This window comes from Oncorhynchus gorbuscha, linkage group LG15 (genome assembly GCF_021184085.1).
Source record: "Oncorhynchus gorbuscha isolate QuinsamMale2020 ecotype Even-year linkage group LG15, OgorEven_v1.0, whole genome shotgun sequence".
Classification (NCBI taxonomy): Eukaryota; Metazoa; Chordata; class Actinopteri; order Salmoniformes; family Salmonidae; genus Oncorhynchus; species Oncorhynchus gorbuscha.
Window position 1 is genome coordinate 19,350,224 of NC_060187.1, and position 24,619 is coordinate 19,374,842.

The following is a 24,619-nucleotide window of genomic DNA, read 5'->3' on the forward strand; positions in this document are numbered from 1 at the left end:
ATTACCAGGATCTGTCCTCTAAGCATGCGCTGACCAACTGGCAAATGTCTTCATTTGCTCCCGCACACACTTGGTTTATTGTTGCTCTTTAATTATTTGTTATTTTTCTATTTTCTTATTTATTATACATTTTTTTACTTCAGTTTATTCTAGTAAATACTTTCTTAAAACATATTTTTCTTAACACTGCATTGTTGGTTAAGGACTTGGTTATACCGCCTGGTATAGAGGTCCTACACTTGTTGTATTCGGCGCATGTGACAAAATACACCTTTATTTGATTTGATTTGATTTGCTCCACAGGTAATGATGTGCATAAGTAAGAAAGTAATAAAGGCCATGCACAGCACGTACGTTGGCACACACACACACACACTGAATCAGCAGCAGTCAATAGATGTCATTACTTGAAAAGGCAGGGGCAAAGTGCAATTTAAACCAACTACAGTAAATCTCTCTCTCTCTCTCTCTCTCTCTCTCTCTCTCTCTCTCTCTCTCTCTCTCTCTCTCTCTCTCTCTCTCTCTCTCTCTCTCTCTCTCTCTCTCTCTCTCTCTCTCTCTCTCTCTCTCTCTCTCTCTCTCTCTCTCTCTCTCTCTCTCTCTCTCTCTCTCATACATAGTCTCCACCCCTACACCGTCTCAACCCTTTCTCTCTCACACACAGTAGACATATAAAAGTGCAGTAGATATTCTTTGGGGATTTCACAGTTGATAGGAGCCCACTATTAGGTAAGCCTCTCTGCTTTCTCGTGTTTGTGTGCATGTGAGTGCAAACATGTGTGTGCTGTCTCTGTGCAGTAAGCTCTCTCCCTCTTGTGTTAACTAACACTGACTCAGTGAGGTGGAAGTCATGATAAGCTGCTCTTAGTAAAAGTGTTTTAGCTACCTACTGCTCTAAGCCGGGGGTTGAGGAGTTCTATTTCAACACTTGAATTGGCCATTGATTTTCCCCTTTGGAGTCCAGTTCTTTTTGTGTAATGACAAGTGGAATTGAGATGGAATTGATCCAAATCTTGTTTCTAATTAGATAAAGAGAAGAAGTGAATGATAGAAAGAGGGGATTCAGACAGTCATAAACCACACTTTGGTGTTAAGATATGCAGAGGGATAGAATGGGGAAGAAAGACATTGTGGAGCCTCAGACACAGTTGGCACATTGCTTGAGCATTTCCAGGGCCATGAAGACTCATGGGTAATGATGTTTATTAGTGAAGTGGAGACTAAGAAGATATTATACTGAGTTGTCTCTTGTTGTACTAATATTAAAGGGGCCAGGCTGTGGGATTGAGGTTCACTGCCAACTTGTGCTATCCATTAAAGAAAGAAAAGAATAGACAAACGGAGAAAGGATGTCTCTGATACATTTTGGGACACATTCCTCGCAAACGTGAGGTAAAAAACATCTAATTAGACATGGTTAGTTTGATTTGTGGACTACTCTACACTGAGAACACCCTATGGCATGTGTGTGTCAATCGCTTTTTTCTCAAGTAGAGCAGAGACAAGTATAGGGGGTACTGGTCTAAAAGTGTTCAATAAACAGACAAGTAGTGTTAGAACTGAGGCTTGGCTAATGTAGTTAGACTGAGGCCTTTGCCTGTAGTATTGACATTGCCTGGATATTGGTGTTTGAGGGAGGACGAGAGTGTTTGTAATTTACCATCTCTTTGACATCATCACTGGAGGCAGTGATTCCGTCTGATGTTGTCATTACAGGACACGTGTGACATAATCAGCATTATGTAGGGTCCTCAGCACTGTATGGCAATCAGTCTGTCTGACTGATGTTGTTATCTACACAAGTTCTACATAGGGCCCAAGGACAGGGCAGGCAGCCAGCCAGCCAGTCAGTCTAGCACAGGTTCCAGCTGGATATGTTTGGGGGGGGGGGGGGGGGGTGATTGAGAGAGAGGAAGAGGGAAAGAGAGAGATAAAGAGAGAGAGAGAAGCCCACATACACTACCATTCAAATGTTTGGGGTCACTTAGAAATGTCGTGCATGTGTGTGCCGCGTAGATCTTTTATGTGTGTGTGTGGGTTGCCAGTCTTCCTCACTTTGGCATGGCAGAGTTGTCAGAGTGTCTGTGGAGACTGTCGCCAGGCCTGGCAGCAGCATGCACCACCTCGTGTTCTAGTGAAATTGACTGTAACAATGTTTACTCTGCTGCTGTATCCTGATCACATGGTCAGGGTAAAATAAAGGTTGGCCCAGCCACCTGACTCACTCTAGGCCCTGTCTCAGTCTGGCCCTTCCTGCCTGTGTCTGTCTCTGTGTCTGTGTGTGTCTCTGTGTGTGTCTGTCTCTCTGTGTGTGTCTGTGCCTGTCTCTGTGTCTGTGTGTGTGTGTCTCTGTGTCTGTGTGCTTCTGTGTGTGAGTCTGTGTCTCTGTGTGTCTCTGTGTCTGTGTGTCTCTCTGTGTCTGTGTGTGTCTGTGTGTGTGTGTGTGTGTGTCTCTGTGTCTGTGTGTGTGTGTGTGTGTGTGTGTGTGTGTGTGTGTGTGTGTGTGTGTGTGTGTGTGTGTGTGTGTGTGTGTGTGTGTGTGTGTGTGTGTGTGTGTGTGTGTGTGTGTGTGTGTGTGTGTGTGTGTGTGTGTGTGTGTGTGTGTGTGTGTGTGTGCCTCTGTGTGTGTGTCTCTGTGTCTGTCTCTGTGTCTGTGTGTGCCTCTGTGTGTGTGTGTGTCGTTGTGTGTGTGCCTGTCTCTGTGTCTGTGTGTGCCTCTGTGTGTGTGTGTCCTGTAGATATGTTGTAACATGTATGTAAAATATTGTTACATGCAGGTCTAGAGTTCAGAGGCAGGATGAATGGGTGAGTTTATAGAGCCAGAGTGGTGTGAGAGGGAAGACATTTGACTGCCCACAGCAAAGCACAGTTACTCTAAAACACTTCTTATTTCAATTCTAATCACTCTCACTTTTACAAGTGTTGCATCTGACATATTCCTAGGTCAAACAATTATAAATATGTTCAGATACATTAAGATAAAGACAGATAAACCTTTTTAAGACATGAAACTATTGCTGGCTTTGTTGAGGAAGAATTAGCATGGACTGCAGTATCTAATGTGAATCACGTCAGAGAGTGAGTAGGTACAGGAGTGTCTGGATGACTTCATTCATGTTTTGGGCACTCGGCAGACATCATCATCCTTCCAGACACAGCCTCATCCACTTCTGCCTCGACTGACTGGAGGTGTTTGTGTCTGTCTGTCTGTGTGTCTGTGTGTCTGTGTGTCTGTGTGTCTGTGTGTGTGTGTGTATGCATGACTGAATGAGAGAGTGAGAGGTTATGGAGGGGTTATGACTAATCTGTTACATTAACTCTAATCTTTTCATTTGTAAACTCCCGATTCCACATTCACCGAGCATGACTTCCAGTCAAAGGATTTAAGACTAAAGAATTAGCTAATACGCATGACTAAATGTGAAATCATATACAGAAGTAGGATCTTCATTTGAGCCAGTTTGCTACAGCAGCAAAATAATTCTGCAGCAACAGGAAATATGAATTATTATGTTGATTATAATTAATGGCCATTTTTTTAGGGGTTGATACAATTTTCATCTGACATTACAAAGTGGAAATTTCAGAAGCCTTTTTAAACCTCAAATACTCTACAAGGAACTACAAGGAAAGTTCTCCCGCAACAGGGTGATCAAATTAATATCCTAAATCTGTATCGCTGTGTTGGCAAAAAATGACTTCCCATTAGCATTGAGTTTCTGGGGGCATAATGTCTCAAACCTCAGTCCTGTGTGTAGTGAAGGTCTGCTGAGTCAAAGTGAAACACTCCTGCCACGTAGGTCAGTCTGTGTGTAACTGATGTGCCAACCTGCCACGTAGGTGCTGCCCAGTGAGTGGTAGTGGTCTGTATGTTTAACCCCCTATTATTATATCTGGGTAGTTTTACAGAGATAAGAGTGTGTATGTGAAACTCTCTCTCTCTTTCCCCCTCTCTCTCTCTTTCTCTCTCTCTGTCTCTCTGTCTCTCTCAATTCAATTCGATTTTCAAAGGTGCTTTATTAGCATGGGAAACATATGAAATAAACAATCACAAACCACTCTCCCTCTCATCAGTCTAATATCCCAGTCATGGAGGAGGGATACAGAATTGACCTGGACTACATCACGGAGCGCATCATCACCGTATCCTTCCCCCAGGCATGCCCAGACCAGACCTACCTCCAGAACCTGCATGACATCACACAAATGCTCAAATCCAAACATGGCCACAACTACATGGTGAGGAATGGAGGGGCTATAGACCACTAAAAGTGGTAGTCTGGCCCATAATTGATCTATACACCCATCCTCATCATTGTCTTAATCTTCCTCATCTCCCTCGTCCCTCCATCAGTAGTTATTGAGCTACAGAAAACATGGTCTAAAATGTGTATTTTATTTCCCTAGGTGATCAACCTCTCAGAGAAGAATGATAGCCTGACCCAGATGAACCCCAAGGTGAAATGAATACTGTAGCTATTGCTTCTCTGTGTGTACTACTCAAGACCACTGAGCTAAAGACTAGCTTGGGGAGCTAACAAAAGCCTTCAGATCTCAAGAAAGGTTATTAATCAAGGTTACTGTGTGCGTGTGCATGTTATGTGTGTGCATGTGCATGTTATGTGTGTGCGTGCATGTGTTTTGTCTCAGGTGTTGGACACGGGCTGGATAGACCTACTGGCCCCGTCCATGGAACAGATGTATGGTGTGTGTAAGATCATGGATAACTGGCTCCACTCACACACACAGCATGTTCTGGTCATGCACTGTCAGGTAGGAATCACACGCGCACGCACGCACGCACGCACGCACGCACGCACGCACGCACGCACGCACGCACGCACGCACGCACACACACACACACACACACACACACACACACACACACACACACACACACACACACACACACACACACACACAGGCTTATTAGACACACCCAACATTCCTACCTCTCCTTGCTCCTCTTTTGACCTCCTGACCTGTGTCTTGGCTCCGGCCCCTACAGGGTGGTCAAGGCAGAGTCGGGGTGATGGTGGCCTCCTACATCCACTTCAGCAGCATATCAGCCAGGTAACACTGGTGTTAACATTATCACTTTTACTGAAATGTATCCAGGGGAAGCTAGCCTTAACTTCAGGGATGGGAATGTAAGGATTATGGGCACTGACCAGCAAGGCTTGTAGTCCGCTATTTCTAAAGCCCGGTTAACATTTGGGTAAAAAAATAAATCTTTGCCTTGATGTTTGAAAAGGCAAAATGTCACTGGCCTGGCTAGCCCCTTCACTCTGTAGCCCTTCAGGCTACATCCTGTGTCCTGAAAACATATTTACCAGCCCTCTAGTTTACCGATTTCTGATCAACATTTCCCGTCACCGAAGGCAAATCTATAATCCGGAATACTTTACTAGTCATTGCTGGTTATAAAATGTGTGAAAATAAACGTTTATATTAAACTTTTCACAAGTGTACCGAATTTACTCCGTATCTCTCTAAATGTGCGTTGCCATCTGGGATCAAGTGGTAATCTTGTGTGGCAACTACTATGGAGTATGGGGACTAGGGTGAGCTTCAGAAAATGTGGATTTAAATGTTAATTTTATCATAGTTCACACATTGTATAAACTGTACTGACTGGTAAGGCATTCTGGATTATAGATATTCCTTCTGTGACTGAGAAAGTTTATTGGAAATAGGTCAATCAGAGGGCTGGTGAATATATTTTCGGGATATGGGATATAGCCTTCAGCAACAGGAGCCTCATGTGTACAGATCTCCCGGAGTGACGATGCTATGGCCTGGCAGGCTAGTTTGGCACATTTTTTTCTAGCCCAGTCTAAAAAGTGCAAGCCTCAAACATTCCTGGCATATCTTGCATTTGTCTCCTCTTTGAACAAAGACAGTGTCCTGGATAAGCCTACATATCAGAAGAGAAGAAGATAGCTTTGTATGATTATCAGGATCAGTTTTCCAAATAAACATGATTGATTACCCATCTAGCTATCGGAGTCCTGAAAGGAAAGAGAAGCCATGTAGAATTAATGTAGGGTAAAGCACAGTGCTAAAGCTAGGGTAAAAGCCATACTAAAACTGTATGCTAATACTATACTAAAGCTATAGATGTAGGATCTTCATTTGAGACAATTTGCTACAGCAGGAAAATAATCCCGCAGCAACAGGAAATGCAAATTATTATGTGGATTATAATTATCCGAAATTGTTGTAGGGATTTATACATTTTTTGTATGTAAAAATCAAGTCTGAAATTTCAAAGTGGAAATTACAAACTTTAGAATTAAATCTAAAATACACTACATGTTTTGCATTGCAGGAAAGTTCTCCTGCAACAGGGTGATCAAACTAAGATCCTACATCTGTACAGTGTCCACCTCTCCTCAGGAATGCAGAGAGAGGAGGGTTTATTAGTAACATGGCTTGTATTGTTTCTAATGTAATGTTTCATATGAAAGAAAACCAGCGACACAGTTATACTGGATAATAGCTTGAAAAGGATCGGGGTCTGTATTCATAAAGCACCTCAGAGTAGGAGTGCTGGTCCAGGATCAGTTTTGCCTTGTAGATTATAATGAATGGACAGGGGGCCTGAACCTAGTTCAGCACTCCTACTACGCTGTATGAATACTGGCTCTGATGGACAGTCATTCAGTCAGTACGAGACAAAGGGCAGGAAAGTTGATTACAGAGACTTTGAAATGTATACTGTTACCAACCATTGTATAGATTTTGGGCAGGGATCCTGTTGCCAGGGGTTACCTGTGTAAAGGGGAGGGGTTAACTTAACCCATGTAGAACCAAATCAAATCAGATTTTATTGTTCACGTACACAGTTTAGCAGGTGTTGTTGCAGTGAAATGCTTATATTCATAGTTCCTATCAATCAATGCAGTAAATGTCAAACAAGCACACAATAATCAAAATTAAAAGATTATCACAAATTTATTTCAGCAGTAGATACTTATATATAAATATACTGAACAAAAATATAAACTCAACATGTAAAGTTTTGGTCACATGGATGAAATAATTAGATCCCAGAAATGTTTAAAATTCACAAAAAGTTTATTTCTCTCAAATTTTGTGCACACATTTGTTTACATCCCTGTTCGTGAGCATTTCTCCTTTGCCAAAATAATCCATCCACCTGACAAGTGTGGCATATCAAGAAGCTGATTAAACATTATAATCTTTACACAGATGCACGTTGTGCTGGGGACAATGAAAGGCCACTCTAAAATGTGCAGTTTTGTCACACAACACAATGCCACAGATGTCTCAAGTTTTGAGGGAGCGTGCAATTGGCATACTGACTGCAGGAATGTCCACCAGAGCTGTTGCCAGATAAATGAATGTTAATTTCTCTACTGCCTCCAACTGTCACGACTTCTCCTGAAGTTCTCCTGAAGTTGGTCCCTCTCCTTGTTCGGGCGGCATTCAGCGGTTGACGTCACCGGCATTCTAGTCACCACCGATCCATGTTTCATTTTCGTTTAGTTTTGTCTTCATTGTACACACCTGGTTTCCATTCCACAATCAATCCTCTGGCTTCCCTTTCTGTTTTGTGCGTGTGTCAAGCCTTGGTCATAGTATTTTGTGTTTTCGTTATATATTTTGGTCAGGCCAGGGTGTGACATGGGTTTATTTTGTTGTATTTCGTATTGGGGTTTTGTAGGCATTGGGATTGCGGCTGAGTAGGGGTGTAGCATAGGTTTGGCTGCCTGAGGCGGTTCTCAATCAGTCAGGTGATTCTCGTTGTCTCTGATTGGGAACCATATTTAGGTAGCCGGGGTTTCACTGTGTATTTCGTGGGTGATTGTTCCTGTCTCCGTGTTAGTGTTCACCAGACAGGCTGTATAGGTTTTCACGTTCCGTTTGTTGTTTTTGTATTTATTAAGTTATTTCATGTATTGTCATTTGTTTCATTAAAGACATGAGTAACCACCACGCTGCATTTCGGTCCGACTCTCTTTCGACAAACGAACGCCGTTACAGAATCACCCACCACACACGGACCGAGCGGCGTGGTAACAGGCAACGACAGCAGGAGAAGCGAAAGGAGGATGAATTGTTCGGAGAAGGACCCTGGGATCAGCCGGGATAATATCGCCGCCCCAAAGAAGAACTGGAGGCGGCAAGAGCTGAGAGACGCTGGTATGAGGAGAAACAACAGTGGCAGCAGGAACTACAATATCGGGACTATACGACGTGGGAAGAAATAGACAGGTGGGTGGTCGACCCAGAGAGAGTGCCGGAGCCCGCCTGGGATTCGCTGGAGCAGTGCGAAGAGGGTTATAGGAGAATGGAGTTGGAGAGGCAATCACGACGGCGAAGAGGAAAGCCCGTGAGTCAGCCCCAAAAATGTATTGGGGGGGGGGGGGGGGGGGCTCAGAGGGAGAGTGGCAGAGTCTGGAGATAGACCTGAGCCAACTCTCCTTGTTATGTCATGTTTTGTCATTTATTATCTTGTCTTGTCCCTGTGCTTCCCATTCTATTCGTTTCCCTCTGCTGGTCTTATTAGGTTCTTTCCCTTTTTCTATCCCTCTCTCTCCCCCTCCCTCTCTCACTCTCTCGCTCTCTCTTCTCTCTATCGTTCCGTTCCTGCTCCCAGCTGTTCCTATTCCCCTAATCAATCATTTAGTCTTCCCACACCTGTTCCCGATCCTTTCCCCTGATTAGAGTCCCTATTTCTTCCTTTGTGTTCCGTTCCTGTCCTGTCGGTTCCTTGTTTAGTATTCACCGTGCTGTGTTTGTGTATCGCCCTGTTGTGTCGTGTTTTCCTCAGATGCTGCGTGGTGAGCAGGTGTCTGAGTCTGTCTGGTTCAAGTGCCTTCCCGAGGCAACCTGCTGTTCACCTGCTGTTCAAGTTCGAGTCTCCAGTTTGTCCTCGTCATATCGAGTGAAAGTTGTGTTTTTTGTTTGTATTTACTTTACTGGATTAAAGACTCTGTTTTCGCCAAGTCGCTTTTGGGTCCTCTTTCACCTGCATGACAGAAGGAACCGACCAAGGAATGGACCCAGCGACTTCAGACGCTCGTTACACTGCCGTCGAGATCCAAGGAGCCATGCTCGGCAGACACGAGCAGGAATTGTCTGCTGCTCGCCATGCCGTGGAGAACCTGGCCGCTCAGGTTTCCGACCTCTCTGGACAGTTCCAGAGTCTACGTCTCGTGCCACCTGTTACTTCCTGGCCTGCCGAGCCTCCAGAACCTAGGGTTAATAACCCACCTTGCTACTCCGGGCAGCCCACTGAGTGCCGCTCCTTTCTCACGCAGTGTGAGATTGTGTTCTCTCTCCAACCCAACACATACTCTAGAGAGAGAGCTCGGGTTGCTTACGTCATTTCACTCCTTACTGGCCGGGCTCGAGAATGGGGCACAGCTATCTGGGAGGCAAGGGCTGATTGCTCTAACAAGTTCCAGAACTTTAAAGAGGAGATGATTCGGGTTTTTGACCGTTCAGTTTTTGGTAGGGAGGCTTCTAGGGCCCTGGCTTCCTTATGCCAAGGTGAACGGTCCATAACGGATTATTCTATTGAGTTTCGCACTCTTGCTGCCTCTAGTGAGTGGAACGAGCCGGCGCTGCTCGCTCGTTTTCTGAAGGGACTCCACGCAGTGGTTAAGGATGAGATTCTCTCCCGGGAGGTTCCTTCAGATGTGGACTCTTTGATTGCTCTCGCCATCCGCATAGAACGACGGGTAGATCTTCGTCACCGGGCTCGTGGAAGAGAGCTCGCATCAACGGTGTTTCCCTGCTCCGCATCGCAACCATCTCCCTCCTCTGGCTCAGAGTCTGAGCCCATGCAGCTGGGAGGGATTCGCATCTCGACTAAGGAGAGGGAACGGAGGATCACCAACCGCCTGTGCCTCTATTGCGGAGTTGCTGGACATTTTGTTAATTCATGTCCAGTAAAGCCAGAGCTCATCTGTAAGCGGAGGGCTACAGGTGAGCGCAACTACTCAAGTCTCTCCATCAAAATCCTGTACTACTTTGTCGGTCCATCTACGCTGGACCGGTTCGGGTGCTACATGTAGTGCCTTGATAGACTCTGGGGCTGAGGGTTGTTTCATGGACGAAGCATGGGTTCGGAAACATGACATTCCTTTCAGAGAGTTAGAGAAGCCTACGCCCATGTTCGCCTTAGATGGTAGTCATCTTCCCAGTATCAGATTTGAGACACTACCTTTAACCCTCACAGTATCTGGTAACCACAGTGAGACTATTTCTTTTTTGATTTTTCGTTCACCGTTTACACCTGTTGTTTTGGGTCATCCCTGGCTAGTATGTCATAATCCTTCTATTAATTGGTCTAGTAATTCTATCCTATCCTGGAACGTTTCTTGTCATGTGAAGTGTTTAATGTCTGCCATCCCTCCCGTTTCTTCTGTCCCTACTTCTCAGGAGGAACCTGGCGATTTGACAGGAGTGCCGGAGGAATATCATGATCTGCGCACGGTCTTCAGTCGGTCCCGAGCCAACTCCCTTCCTCCTCACCGGTCGTATGATTGTAGTATTGATCTCCTTCCGGGGACCACTCCCCCTCGGGGTAGACTATACTCTCTGTCGGCTCCCGAACGTAAGGCTCTCGAGGATTATTTGTCTGTGTCTCTTGACGCCGGTACCATAGTGCCTTCTTCCTCTCCGGCCGGGGCGGGGTTCTTTTTTGTTAAGAAGAAGGACGGTACTCTGCGCCCCTGCGTGGATTATCGAGGGCTGAATGACATAACGGTTAAGAATCGTTATCCGCTTCCCCTTATGTCATCAGCCTTCGAGATTCTGCAGGGAGCCAGGTGCTTTACTAAGTTGGACCTTCGTAACGCTTACCATCTCGTGCGCATCAGAGAGGGGGACGAGTGGAAAACGGCGTTTAACACTCCGTTAGGGCATTTTGAGTACCGGGTTCTGCCGTTTGGTCTCGCCAATGCGCCAGCTGTTTTTCAGGCATTAGTTAATGATGTTCTGAGAGACATGCTGAACATCTTTGTTTTTGTCTATCTTGACGATATCCTGATTTTTTCTCCGTCACTCGAGATTCATGTTCAGCACGTTCGACGTGTTCTACAGCGCCTTTTAGAGAATTGTCTCTACGTAAAGGCTGAGAAGTGCTCTTTTCATGTCTCCTCCGTTACTTTTCTCGGTTCCGTTATTTCCGCTGAAGGCATTCAGATGGATTCCGCTAAGGTCCAAGCTGTCAGTGATTGGCCCGTTCCAAGGTCACGTGTCGAGTTGCAGCGCTTTTTAGGTTTCGCTAATTTCTATCGGCGTTTCATTCGTAATTTCGGTCAAGTTGCTGCCCCTCTCACAGCTCTTACTTCTGTCAAGACGTGTTTTAAGTGGTCCGGTTCCGCCCAGGGAGCTTTTGATCTTCTAAAAGAACGTTTTACGTCCGCTCCTATCCTCGTTACTCCTGACGTCACTAGACAATTCATTGTCGAGGTTGACGCTTCAGAGGTAGGCGTGGGAGCCATTCTATCCCAGCGCTTCCAGTCTGACGATAAGGTTCATCCTTGCGCTTATTTTTCTCATCGCCTGTCGCCATCTGAGCGCAACTATGATGTGGGTAACCGTGAACTGCTCGCCATCCGCTTAGCCCTAGGCGAATGGCGACAGTGGTTGGAGGGGGCGACCGTTCCTTTTGTCGTTTGGACAGACCATAAGAACCTTGAGTACATCCGTTCTGCCAAACGACTTAATGCCCGTCAAGCTCGTTGGGCGTTGTTTTTCGCTCGTTTCGAGTTTGTGATTTCTTACCGTCCGGGTAGCAAGAACACCAAGCCTGATGCCTTATCCCGTCTGTTTAGTTCTTCTGTGGCTTCTACTGATCCCGAGGGGATTCTTCCTTATGGGCGTGTTGTCGGGTTAACAGTCTGGGGAATTGAAAGACCGGTTAAGCAAGCACTCACGCACACTGCGTCGCCGCGCGCTTGTCCTAGTAACCTCCTTTTCGTTCCTGTTTCCACTCGTCTGGCTGTTCTTCAGTGGGCTCACTCTGCCAAGTTAGCTGGTCATCCCGGTGTTCGAGGCACTCTTGCGTCTATTCGCCAGCGCTTTTGGTGGCCGACTCAGGAGCGTGACACGCGCCGTTTCGTGGCTGCTTGTTCGGACTGCGCGCAGACTAAGTCGGGTAACTCTCCTCCTGCCGGTCGTCTCAGACCGCTCCCCATTCCTTCTCGACCATGGTCTCACATCGCCCTAGACTTCATTACCGGTCTGCCTTTGTCTGCGGGGAAGACTGTGATTCTTACGGTTGTCGATAGGTTCTCTAAGGCGGCACATTTCATTCCCCTCGCTAAACTTCCTTCCGCTAAGGAGACGGCACAAATCATTATCGAGAATGTATTCAGAATTCATGGCCTCCCGTTAGACGCCGTTTCAGACAGAGGCCCGCAATTCACGTCACAGTTTTGGAGGGAGTTCTGTCGTTTGATTGGTGCGTCCGTCAGTCTCTCTTCCGGGTTTCATCCCCAGTCTAACGGTCAAGCAGAGAGGGCCAATCAGACGATTGGTCGCATACTACGCAGCCTTTCTTTCAGAAACCCTGCGTCTTGGGCAGAACAGCTCCCCTGGGCAGAATACGCTCACAATTCGCTTCCTTCGTCTGCTACCGGGTTATCTCCGTTTCAGAGTAGTCTGGGTTACCAGCCTCCTCTGTTCTCATCCCAGCTTGCCGAGTCCAGCGTTCCCTCCGCTCAAGCGTTTGTCCAACGTTGTGAGCGCACCTGGAGGAGGGTGAGGTCTGCACTTTGCCGTTACAGGGCACAGACTGTGAGAGCCGCCAATAAACGCAGGATTAAGAGTCCAAGGTATTGTTGCGGCCAGAGAGTGTGGCTTTCCACTCGCAACCTTCCTCTTACGACAGCTTCTCGTAAGTTGACTCCGCGGTTCATTGGTCCGTTCCGTGTCTCCCAGGTCGTCAATCCTGTCGCTGTGCGACTGCTTCTTCCGCGACATCTTCGTCGCGTCCATCCTGTCTTCCATGTCTCCTGTGTCAAGCCCTTTCTTCGCACCCCGTTCGTCTTCCCTCCCCCTCCCGTCCTTGTCGAGAGCGCACCTATTTACAAGGTACATAAGATGGACATGCGTTCTCGGGACGGGGTCACCAATACTTAGTGGATTGGGAGGGTTACGGTCCTGAGGAGAGGAGTTGGGTTCCGTCTCGGGACGTGCTGGACCGTTCACTCATTGATGATTTCCTCCGTTGCCGCCAGGATTCCTCCTCGAGTGCGCCAGGAGGCGCTCGGTGAGTGGGGGGTACTGTCATGTTTTGTCATTTATTATCTTGTCTTGTCCCTGTGCTTCCCATTCTATTCGTTTCCCTCTGCTGGTCTTATTAGGTTCTTTCCCTTTTTCTATCCCTCTCTCTCCCCCTCCCTCTCTCACTCTCTCGCTCTCTCTTCTCTCTATCGTTCCGTTCCTGCTCCCAGCTGTTCCTATTCCCCTAATCAATCATTTAGTCTTCCCACACCTGTTCCCGATCCTTTCCCCTGATTAGAGTCCCTATTTCTTCCTTTGTGTTCCGTTCCTGTCCTGTCGGTTCCTTGTTTAGTATTCACCGTGCTGTGTTTGTGTATCGCCCTGTCGTGTCGTGTTTTCCTCAGATGCTGCGTGGTGAGCAGGTGTCTGAGTCTGTCTGGTTCAAGTGCCTTCCCGAGGCAACCTGCTGTTCACCTGCTGTTCAAGTTCGAGTCTCCAGTTTGTCCTCGTCATATCGAGTGAAAGTTGTGTTTTTTTGTTTGTATTTACTTTACTGGATTAAAGACTCTGTTTTCGCCAAGTCGCTTTTGGGTCCTCTTTCACCTGCATGACATGTTAATCGTGAGGAGCCAAGGAGGAGACCAGAACCAGAGCCAGTGTTAGAGGTGAGCGAAGCAGAGACTGTGAAGGAGTTAATGGGGAAGGTGGAGTGGAGAGTAATGAGGGAGTTGCTAGCTTGGTGCTTTAGGTACAAGATTCGTCCGACGGAGCGTGTCGGGATTTGATGGCATCTGGGTCAGCGCTCCATACTCGTCCTGAGGTGCGTGTTAGTCGGCTGGTGAAAAATGTGCCAGCCTCACGCACTAGGCCTCCTGTGTACCTACCTAGCCTTGCACGTCCTGTGCCAGTCCTGCTCTCAGGCTCTCCAGTACACCTTCACGGTCCAGTCCATCCTGTGCCATCTTCATATACCAGTCCTCCGGTAGCAGCTCCCCGCACCAGGCTTCCTGTGCGTGTCCTCGGCCCAGTACCACCAGTGCCAGCACCACGCATCAGGCCTACAGTGCGCCTTGCCTGTTCAGCACAGCCAGAGCCTTCCTTCCCTCCTGCGCTGTCGGAGTCTCCCGCCTGTTCAGCGCTTCTAGAGCCTTCCTCCTCTACAGCGCTGCCGGAGCCTCCTGCCTGTTCTGAGCAGCCTGAGCTGCCAGTCTGCATGAAGCAGCCAGAGCTGTCAGTCTGCAAGGAGCTGCCAGTCTGCAAGGTGCTGCCAGCCTGCATGGAGCAGCCAGAGCTGTCAGTCTGCATGATGCAGCCAGAGCTGCCAGTCTGCATGGAGCAGCCAGAGCTGTCAGTCTGCATGGAGCAGCCTGAGCTGCCAGTCAACCAGACTCTTCCAGATCTGCCAGTCAACCAGAATCTTCCAGATCCGCCAGCCAGCCAGGATCTACCGGAGCCTACTACCTGCCTGAGCTTCATCTCAGTACTGGGCTTCCTCTCAGTATTGGTCTTCCTCTCAGTACTGGGCTTCCCCTCAGTACTGGGCTTCCCCTCAGTCCCGAGCTTCCCCTCAGTCCCGAGCTGCCTCAGTCCCGAGCTGCCCCTCAGTCCCTAGCTGCCCCTCAGTCACGAGCTGCCCCTCAGTTCAGTGGGGTTCTGGGTGAGGACTATTAGGCCATGGTCGGCGGCGAGGGTGGATTATCCCAGGACGCGAAGGAGAGGAACTATGACATTAATGGAGTGGGGTCCACGTCCCGAGCCGGAACCGCCACCATGGACAGACGCCCACCCGAACCCTCCCTATGGTTTTGAGGTGTGTCCGGGAGTCTGCACCTTAGGGGGGAGGTTCTGTCACGCCTTGGTCATAGTATTTTGTGTTTTCGTTATATATTTTGGTCAGGCCAGGGTGTGACATGGGTTTATTTTGTTGTATTTCGTATTGGGGTTTTGTAGGCATTGGGATTGCGGCTGAGTAGGGGTGTAGCATAGGTTTGGCTGCCTGAGGTGGTTCTCAATCAGAGTCAGGTGATTCTCATTGTCTCTGATTGGGAACCATATTTAGGTAGCCGGGGTTTCACTGTGTATTTCGTGGGTGATTGTTCCTGTCTCTGTGTAGTGTTCACCAGACAGGCTGTATAGGTTTTCACGTTCCATTTGTTGTTTTTGTATTTATTAAGTTATTTCATGTATCGTCATTTGTTTCATTAAAGACATGAGTAGCCACCACGCTGCATTTAGGTCCGACTCTCTTTCGACAAACGAACGTCGTTACAGCGTGATTGTCATTGTCATGTGGTTTTGTTATTTTGTGCTCTGGATATTTGTGTTTTTCCTTGTTGGAACATTGCTTTTTTTTGTGTAAATTCTCTGATTTATTACTCATACATTGTACCTGTGTCCTGCGCCTGACTCCGTCTTATCCATTCACCTAATCAGTGACACCAATATCATTTTAGAGAATTTGGCAGTACGTCCACCCAGCCTCACAACCGCAGACCATGTTTGAGACCAGCCACCCATACGTACAGCTGATGAAAATGTGGGTTTGCACAACTGAGGAATTCCTGTGCAAACTGTCAGAAACCATCTCAGAGAAGCTCATCTGCATGATCGTCGTCCTCACCTGACTGCAGTTCGGCATCTTAACTGATTGCAGTTGGTAAATTTTCACCTTTGATGGCCACTGGCACGATGCAGAAGTGTGCTCTTCATGGATGAATCCTGGTTTCAACTGTACTGGGCAGATGACAGACAGCGTGTGTGGCATTGTGTGGACAAGCAGTTTGCTGATGTCATTGTTGTGAACAGAGTGCCCCATGGTGGAGGTGGGGTTATAGTATGGGCAGGCATAAGCTACGGACAACGAACACAATTGCATTTTATCGATGGCAATTTGAATGCACAGAGATACCGTGACAAGATCCTGAGGCCCATTGTCTGGTCATTCATCCGCAGCCATCACCTCATGTGTCAGCATGATAATGCACGGCCAATGTCACAACGATCTGTACACAATTCCTGGAAGCTGAAAATGTCCCAGTTCTTCCATGGCCTGCATCCTCACCAGACATGTCACCCATAGAGCATGTTTGGGATGCTCTGGATCGATGTGTACGACAGCATTTTCCAAATCCCACCAATATCCAGCAACTTCGCACAGCCATTGAAGAGGAGTGGAACATTCCACAGGCCACAATCAACAGCCTGATCAACTCTATGTGAAGTAGATGTGTCCCGCTGCATGAGGGAAATGGTTACACCAGATACTCACAGGTTTTCTGATCCACGCCCCTACCCTTTTTAAGGTATCATTTACATCACATTTAAGTCATTTAGCAGACGCTCTTATCCAGAGCGACTTACAAAATGGTGCATTCACCTTATGACATCCAGTGGAACAGTCACTTTACAATAGTGCATCTAAATCTTAAAGGGGGGGGGTGAGAGGGATTACTTATCCTATCCTAGGTATTCCTTAAAGAGGTGGGGTTTCAGGTGTCTCCGGAAGGTGGTGATTGACTCCGCTGTCCTGGCGTCGTGAGGGAGTTTGTTCCACCATTGGGGGGCCAGAGCAGCAAACAGTTTTGACTGGGCTGAGCAGGAACTGTACTTCCTCAGTGGTAGGGAGGCGAGCAGGCCAGAGGTGGATGAACGCAGTGCCCTTGTTTGGGTGTAGGGCCTGATCAGAGCCTGGAGGTACTGAGGTGCCATTCCCCTCACAGCTCCGTAGGCAAGTATCTGTGACCAACAGATGCATATCTGTATTCCGTCATGTGAAATCCATAGATTGGCGTCTAATGAATTCCTTTCAATTGACTGATTTCCTTATATGAACTGTAACTCAGTAAAACCATTGAAATTGATTCATGTTGTGTTTATATTTTTGTTCAGGGTAGTGTGTAGTGATCAGTGTTCAATGATTATGTACATAAGGCAGCATTCCCTAAGGTGCTGGGTAGAGTACTCAGTGGTACCCGGCTAGTGACAGTGACTAAGGGGCAGAGTAGGATACTGGACAGATGAGAGAGACTGTGCAGTAGAGACTGTGCAGAGACCGTTTAATGGTGGCTGTTTATCAGTCTCTCGGTCCCAGCTTTGATGTACCTGTACTGTCTCCACCTTCTAGATGGAAGTGGGGTGCACGGCCGTGTTTCGGGTGGCTGAGGTCCTTGATTAACTTCTTGTCCTTCCTGTAAATGTCCTGGTGGGACAGGCAGTGTGGCCCCGATGGTGCATTGGGATGACTGCACCACCCTCTGGAGAGCCCTGCGGTTGCAGACGGTGCAATTGCTGTACCAGGCGGTGATACAGCCCTACCAGATGCTCTTAATGGTGCATCTGTAGAAGTTTGAGGATCTTAGGGGCCAAGCCAAATTATTGCGCCTTCTTCACCACACTGTTGGTGTGAAGGGAACATTTCAGGTCCAAAGTGATGTGCACGTCGAGAAGCTTGAAGCTTTTGACCCTCTCCACTGCGGCCTCTGCTGACATTGAGGGAATGATTATTTTCCTGTCTCCACTCTGCCAAGGCACTCACCTCCTCACCTTCTCTATGTAGGCTGTCTCGTCAATTTTGGTAATCAGGCCTACCACTTGTGTCGTCAGCAAATTTGATGATTGTGTTGGAGAAGCACATGGTCATGCAGTTATGGGTGAACAGGGAGTAAAGGAGGATGCTGAGCACACACCCATGTGGGGACCACCTGTTCAGGATCAGCGTGGCGGAGGTGTTGTTTCCTAACTTCACCACCTGGGGTCGGCCCTTCATGACGTCCAGAATCCAGTTGCACAGGGAGGGGTTCAGACCCTTTTGAGGGTTAACACACTTGAATGTCTTTCTCATGTCAGCCACGGAGCACATAGTACTTTTGAGTGGCAGGGGTACACGTCACCGGCTGTGTTCTTCAAAGCAGGGGAAGAAAGCGAGGAAGCGAGGTGTCGGTGTCTGGCTTTTTTTTTAAAGACTAGTTTGTCTGGAGTCCTTGCTACATGCGTCTCGTGTCTGAGCTGTTGTATAGCGACTCCACTGTCTCTGTACTAACATTTTGCCTCTTTGATTGCCTTACGGAGGTCATAGCTGGTCTGTTTGTACATGTCAATGTTCCCAGTCACCTTGCCATGGTTAAATGTGATTGTTCGCTTTTTCATAAATGCTGCAATTAAGTTTGGATTTAGTTCTAATTGTCACAGTAAGAACAACGTTCCCCATGCACTTTCTGATGAACTGCAGGTAAAACCTATTTATATTTAATTTTTTTATTTTACCTTTATTTTACTAGGAAAGTCGGTTAAGAACAAATTATTATTTTCAATGACAGCCTAGGAACAGGTTAACTGCCTGTTCAGGGGCAGAACGACAGATTTGTACCTTGTCAGCTCGGGGATTCGAACTTGCAACCTTGCGGTTACTAGTCCAACGCTCTAACCACTAGGCTACCCTGCCGTAAAACCTATAAAGGGGAGGTAATGAGGTTCAGGTGTGAATCATAACGATGACTGCCAGGTGTGTGTAATGATGATTCCCAGGACCGGTGGTTAGTATTCTGGCGATGATGGCACGAAGGAGGGGATGAGCAGGACTAGACATGAAACAGTCATCAAGTCACTGTATACATATACCAGTCCACGTGATCAAAACAATCTTGAAACATAGATTCCAATTGGTGAGACCAACGTTGAACAGTCATTACCCCGGATGCTTCCGGCTTCAGTTTCTGTTTATTGGCGGGGAGGAGCAGGATGGAGGTGTGGTCAGATGCAGGGCCCTGTAGCCATCCCGGAAGGGAGAGTGGCAATGGTTAAAAATGTTCCTGCAGCGAGTAGCAAAGGAGATGTGTTGATAGAATTTTGGGAGTGTTTTCCTCAGATTTCCTTTATCAAAGGCCCCAGCTACAATAAATATAGCCTCAGGATATACAGTTTCCAGTTTGCGTAAAGTCAAGTGTAGTTCCTTGAGAGGCGTCGTCTCTGTGTCGGCTTGTGGGGGAATGTACAAAACAGTGACTTTAACCAAAGACTGCCAGTCTAATGTTCCAAAGATATTTTTGGCTGTAGGTAATAGTACTAGAAACGTTCTGAGCAAATCATGCAAGAAATAACAACAACAAAATCCAAATTCTGCCAAGTTGGCTAGGAGCTAGAAACAGGTGACTGTGTCTGTCGGCGCCATGCCTACATACATATAGAATATACTGTAGATGCCTACATAACATGTAGGTATGTACAATGCCTTCATAGAGTATTCATACCATTTGGCTGATTCCACATTGTTGTGTTACAGCCTGAATTCAAAATGTATCAAATTGATTGTTTTCTCACCCGTCTACACACAGTATTCCAAAATGATAAAGTGAACACATGCTTTTAGAAATTTTTGCAAACATTGAAAATTAAATACTGAAATATATAATTGACATAAGTATTCACACCCCTAAAACAATACATGTTAGAATCACTTTTGGCAGCGATTAAAGATGTCAATTTTTCTGGGTATGACTCTAAGAGCTTTGTACACCTGGATTGTACAATATTTGCACATTGTTCTTTTAAAGGTTATTCAAGCTCTGTCAAGTTGGTTGTTGATCATTGCTAGACACATATTTTATTGTCTCGCCATAGATTTTCAAGCCGATTTATGTCAAAACTTTACCCAGGCCACTCAGGAACATTCAATGTAATCTTAGTAAGGAACTCCAGTGTATATTTGTCCTTCTGTTTTAGATTATTATCCCGCTGAAAGGTGAATTTTTCTCCCAGTCTCTGTTTGAAAGCAGACTGAAACAGGTTTTCCACTAAGATTTTGTGTGTGCTTAGCTCTATTCCATTTATTTTTATCCTAAAAATACCTCCTTAGTCATTGCCGATGACAAGCATATCCATAACATGATGCAGCCACCACCATGCTTGAAAATATGAAGAGTGGTACTCGGTGATGTGTTGTGTTGGACATAAAGTAAATTTTCCAATTTTTTTGCAGTTTTACTTTAGTCCCTTATTGCTAACAGGATGTATATTCTGTACAGATTTTGCCCGGAATGAAGCCTGACTAGTAGTGATTTAATGATGCTTTAGACAAATTATGGCCTCTGCGTCACACAGAGACACGCCATTTTCGATGGGCTCATCGGGGGGGGGGGAGTTTGGGGTGGATAAGCCACAGCGTTATTCTAGCTGCGCGCATCATGTAGTCTGAAACATATGAGATTCTCCCTAAGGATGTGTTCAGGGTCATCTGTACCTCTACAGATATCAACATGAAAAGATTGAATGGTCCCCTTCATATCCTAAAGGGGAAGTATGAGCTTTACCATCAAATAGGGCTGAAATCCCAAAATGTGCAGGCTTAAATCATCACAGAAAGGGAAACAAATGGCATCAACCTAGTCGCTAGGCCATGCCGAGTTCAAGGAGATGCCCCCATCTACCAATAGGTGCCCTTCTTTGCGAGGCATTAAAAAACCTCTCTGGTTTTTGTGGTTGAATCTGTGTTTGAAATTTGCTACTCGACTGAGGGACCTTAGAGTTAAATGTATGTGTGGGATACACAGATGAGGTAGTCATTCAAATTCATGTTAACCACTAGTATTGCACACACACACAGTCCATGCAACTTATTATGTGACTTGTTATGCAGATTTTTATTCCTGAACTTGTTTAGGCTTCCAATAACAAAGGGGTTGAGTACTTATTGACTTAAGACATTTCAGATTTTCATTTTTACGTAATTTGTAAAACAATTCCACATTAACATTATGGGGTATTGTGTGTAGGCCAGTAACAAAATAAATCTACATTTAATCCATTTTAAATCCAGCCTGTAACACAACAAAATGTAGAAAAAGTCTAGGGTTTTGAATGCTTTCTGAAGGCACTGTAGCTATCATATAATATTAAATACACTTTATAAATCCCACAAGAAAAATGTGGCTTTGTCACCAGAAGACAAAGCAGCAACAAACACTTACTTACATCAGAGACACCGAGACAGGCCACTGCTGGCTGACAAAACAAGCACAACTCATGGCTTCCACAGATTCCCGTCAAACATCATCTATAGAGCCTTTGGAATCGTTAGTTCAATATCAACAGACGATTTTCTGCTGTGATGAAATATTGTTGTGCAATACTTCCTGTCATTATCTGATACATATCTACAGTATATCATCTGAGTTGCTTTCTGTTTCTAGTTCTGTCCTCTGACATATGTGTGAGGCTGTGTGTCCTCCTAGGACCAGAGTTGACTTTAATGTTTGTGTCCCAAAATGGCACCCTATTCCCTACATCAGGGATGGGCAACTCCAGTCCTCGGGGGGCCTGATTGGTGTCACACTTTTGCCAAAGCCCCAGCTAACACACCTGACTCCAATAATCAACTAATCATGATCTTCAGTTTACAATTCAATTAGAAGAATCAGCTGTGCTTTGCTAAGGATAAAGAAAATGTGTGGTCCCTGAGGACTGGAGTTAATCATCCCTGCCCTACATAGTGCACTACTTCTGATCAGAGCCCTATGGGCCTTGGTGAATAGTAGTGCACTATAGAAGGAATAATAGGGCACCATTTGAGACGCAACCCTGTGTGTCCTCCTCAGTTCACTTTAGAGTGTCAGTAATGTCACTGAGAGATAATGGAAGGGTCACAAGATGGGAAGAACAATTGCAGGAAAGGGGAAGTGTTTATTTCCAGTGTGTGCATGCTTTTTGGGAGTGAGTGTGTGGGTTTTTGTGTGTGTGTGTGGGTGTGTGTGTGTTCCCCCGTGCTTGTCATCTGACTCTCTGTAGTGATTGTTAAATTATGATAACATTCCTCCTGCCTCTGTGTCAGCTTCCCTATCTCTACCCCAGTGTGTGTGTGTGTGTGTGTGTGTGTGTGTGTGTGTGTGTGTGTGTGTGTGTGTGTGTGTGTGTGTGTGTGTGTGCGTGCGTGCGTGCGTGCGTGCGTGCGTGCGTGCGTGCGTGCGTGTGCTTGTGAGTGCGCGTATGTATGTGTATGGATATAGCTAGACTAGAGAAAGGAGTGCAGTATGGTGTCTATATACAATACAGGAGTGTATTGGTTCACTGCTGTGGTGTCGGAATATGTGTCTTGCCAGCCAGGTGGCTGTACCGACTCTGATGATGTATCCCGAGTGAGCCATGTTTCCGTGAAACAACGAACGCTACAATCTCTGATGTCTCTCTGGAAGGCAACGCTTGCTCGGATTTTGTCTACCTTGTTGTCAAGAGACTGGACATTGGCGAGTAGTAAGCTCGGGAGCGGTGCGCGATGTGCCCGTCTACGGAGCCTGACCAGAAGACCGCTTCGTCTGCCCCTTCTATGGCGCCGTTGTTTTGGGTCGCCAGCTGGGATCCGATCCATTGTCCTGGGTGGTGGTCCAAACAGAGGATCCGCTTCAGGAAAGTCGTATTCCAGGTCATAATGTTGGTAAGTTGATGTTGCTCTTATATCCAATAGTTCCTCCCGACTGTATGTAATAAAACCTCAGATTTCCTGGGGTAACAATGTAAGAAATAATACTTAAAAAAACAAAATACTGCATAGTTTCCTAGGAACGCGAAACGAGGCGGCCATCTCTGTTGGCGCCGGAAAGGGACCGATAGACATGCATATTGATACCACACACACATGCATATTGATACCACACACAGATGTATATTGATACCACACACACATGCATATTGATACCACACACAGATGCATATTGATACCACACACACATGCATATTGATACCACACACACATGCATATTGATACCACACACACATGCATATTGATACCACACACAGATGCATATTGATACCACACACAGATGCATATTGATACCACACACACATGCATATTGATACCACACACACATGCATATTGATACCACACACACATGCATATTGATACCACACACACATGCATATTGATACCACACACACATGCATATTGATACCACACACAGATGCATATTGATACCACACACAGATGCATATTGATACCACACAGATGCATATTGATACCACACACAGATGCATATTGATACCACACACAGATGCATATTGATACCACACACACATGCATATTGATACCACACACACATGCATATTGATACCACACACAGATGCATATTGATACCACACACACATGCATATTGATACCACACACACATGCATATTGATACCACACACACATGCATATTGATACCACACACACACATGCATATTGATACCACACACACATGCATATTGATACCACACACACATGCATATTGATACCACACACACATGCATATTGATACCACACACACATGCATATTGATACCACACACACATGCATATTGATACCACACACACATGCATATTGATACCACACACACATGCATATTGATACCACACACACATGCATATTGATACCACACACACATGCATATTGATACCACACACACATGCATATTGATACCACACACACATGCATATTGATACCACACACACATGCATATTGATACCACACACACATGCATATTGATACCACACACACATGCATATTGATACCACACACACATGCATATTGATACCACACACACATGCATATTGATACCACACACACATGCATATTGATACCACACACACACATGCATATTGATACCACACACACATGCATATTGATACCACACACACATGCATATTGATACCACACACACATGCATATTAATACCACACACACATGCATATTGATACCACACACACATGCATATTGATACCACACACACATGCATATTGATACCACACACACATGATACATATGCATATTGATACCACACACACATGCATATTGATACCACACACACATGCATATTGATACCACACACACATGCATATTGATACCACACACACATGCATATTGATACCACACACACATGCATATTGATACCACACACACATGCATATTGATACCACACACACATGCATATTGATACCACACACACATGCATATTGATACCACACACACATGCATATTGATACCACACACACATGCATTCACATTCCTTCATCCACTTTACAAATGCTGCTGCTACTCTGTTTATTAGTTTATTATCTACTGTATGCATATGTAACGGATGTGAAATAGCTAGCTAGTTGGTGGTGGTGCGGGTTAGTGACGTCACTTGGTTAGTGACGGGTTAGTGACGTCACTTGGTTAGTGATGTCACTCGGTGACGTCACTTGCTCTGAGACCTTGAAGTAGTGGTTCCCCTTGCTCTGCAAGGGCCGCGGCTTTTGTGGAGCGATGGGTAGCGATGCTTCGTGGGTGACTGTTGTTGATGTGTGCAGAGGGTCCCTGGTTCGCGCCCGGGTATGGGCGAGGGACAGTCTAAAGTTATACTGTTATACATAGTCACTTTCCCCTATATACATGTATGTACATATT

General features: G+C 46.1%; 1 protein-coding gene across 3 annotated transcripts in view; it reads left to right on the forward strand.

Annotated features, from left to right (window-relative positions):
* Window positions 1–636: 636 nt before the first annotated feature.
* Window positions 637–24,619, forward strand: part of si:ch211-191a24.3 (tensin-3) — a 145,130-nt gene continuing 121,147 nt past the window's right edge. For 2 of the 3 annotated variants that reach the window (XM_046300321.1, XM_046300323.1), the window contains exons 1-5: window positions 663–729; window positions 4,012–4,239; window positions 4,408–4,458; window positions 4,651–4,773; window positions 5,009–5,073. In XM_046300321.1, coding sequence (XP_046156277.1) covers window positions 4,090–4,239; window positions 4,408–4,458; window positions 4,651–4,773; window positions 5,009–5,073 — 389 coding nt within the window. In that variant the 5' untranslated portion in view covers window positions 663–729; window positions 4,012–4,089. Of the gene's footprint in view, window positions 730–4,011; window positions 4,240–4,407; window positions 4,459–4,650; window positions 4,774–5,008; window positions 5,074–24,619 lie in introns of all 3 variants that reach the window. The other variant, XM_046300322.1, reaches the window with a different exon arrangement.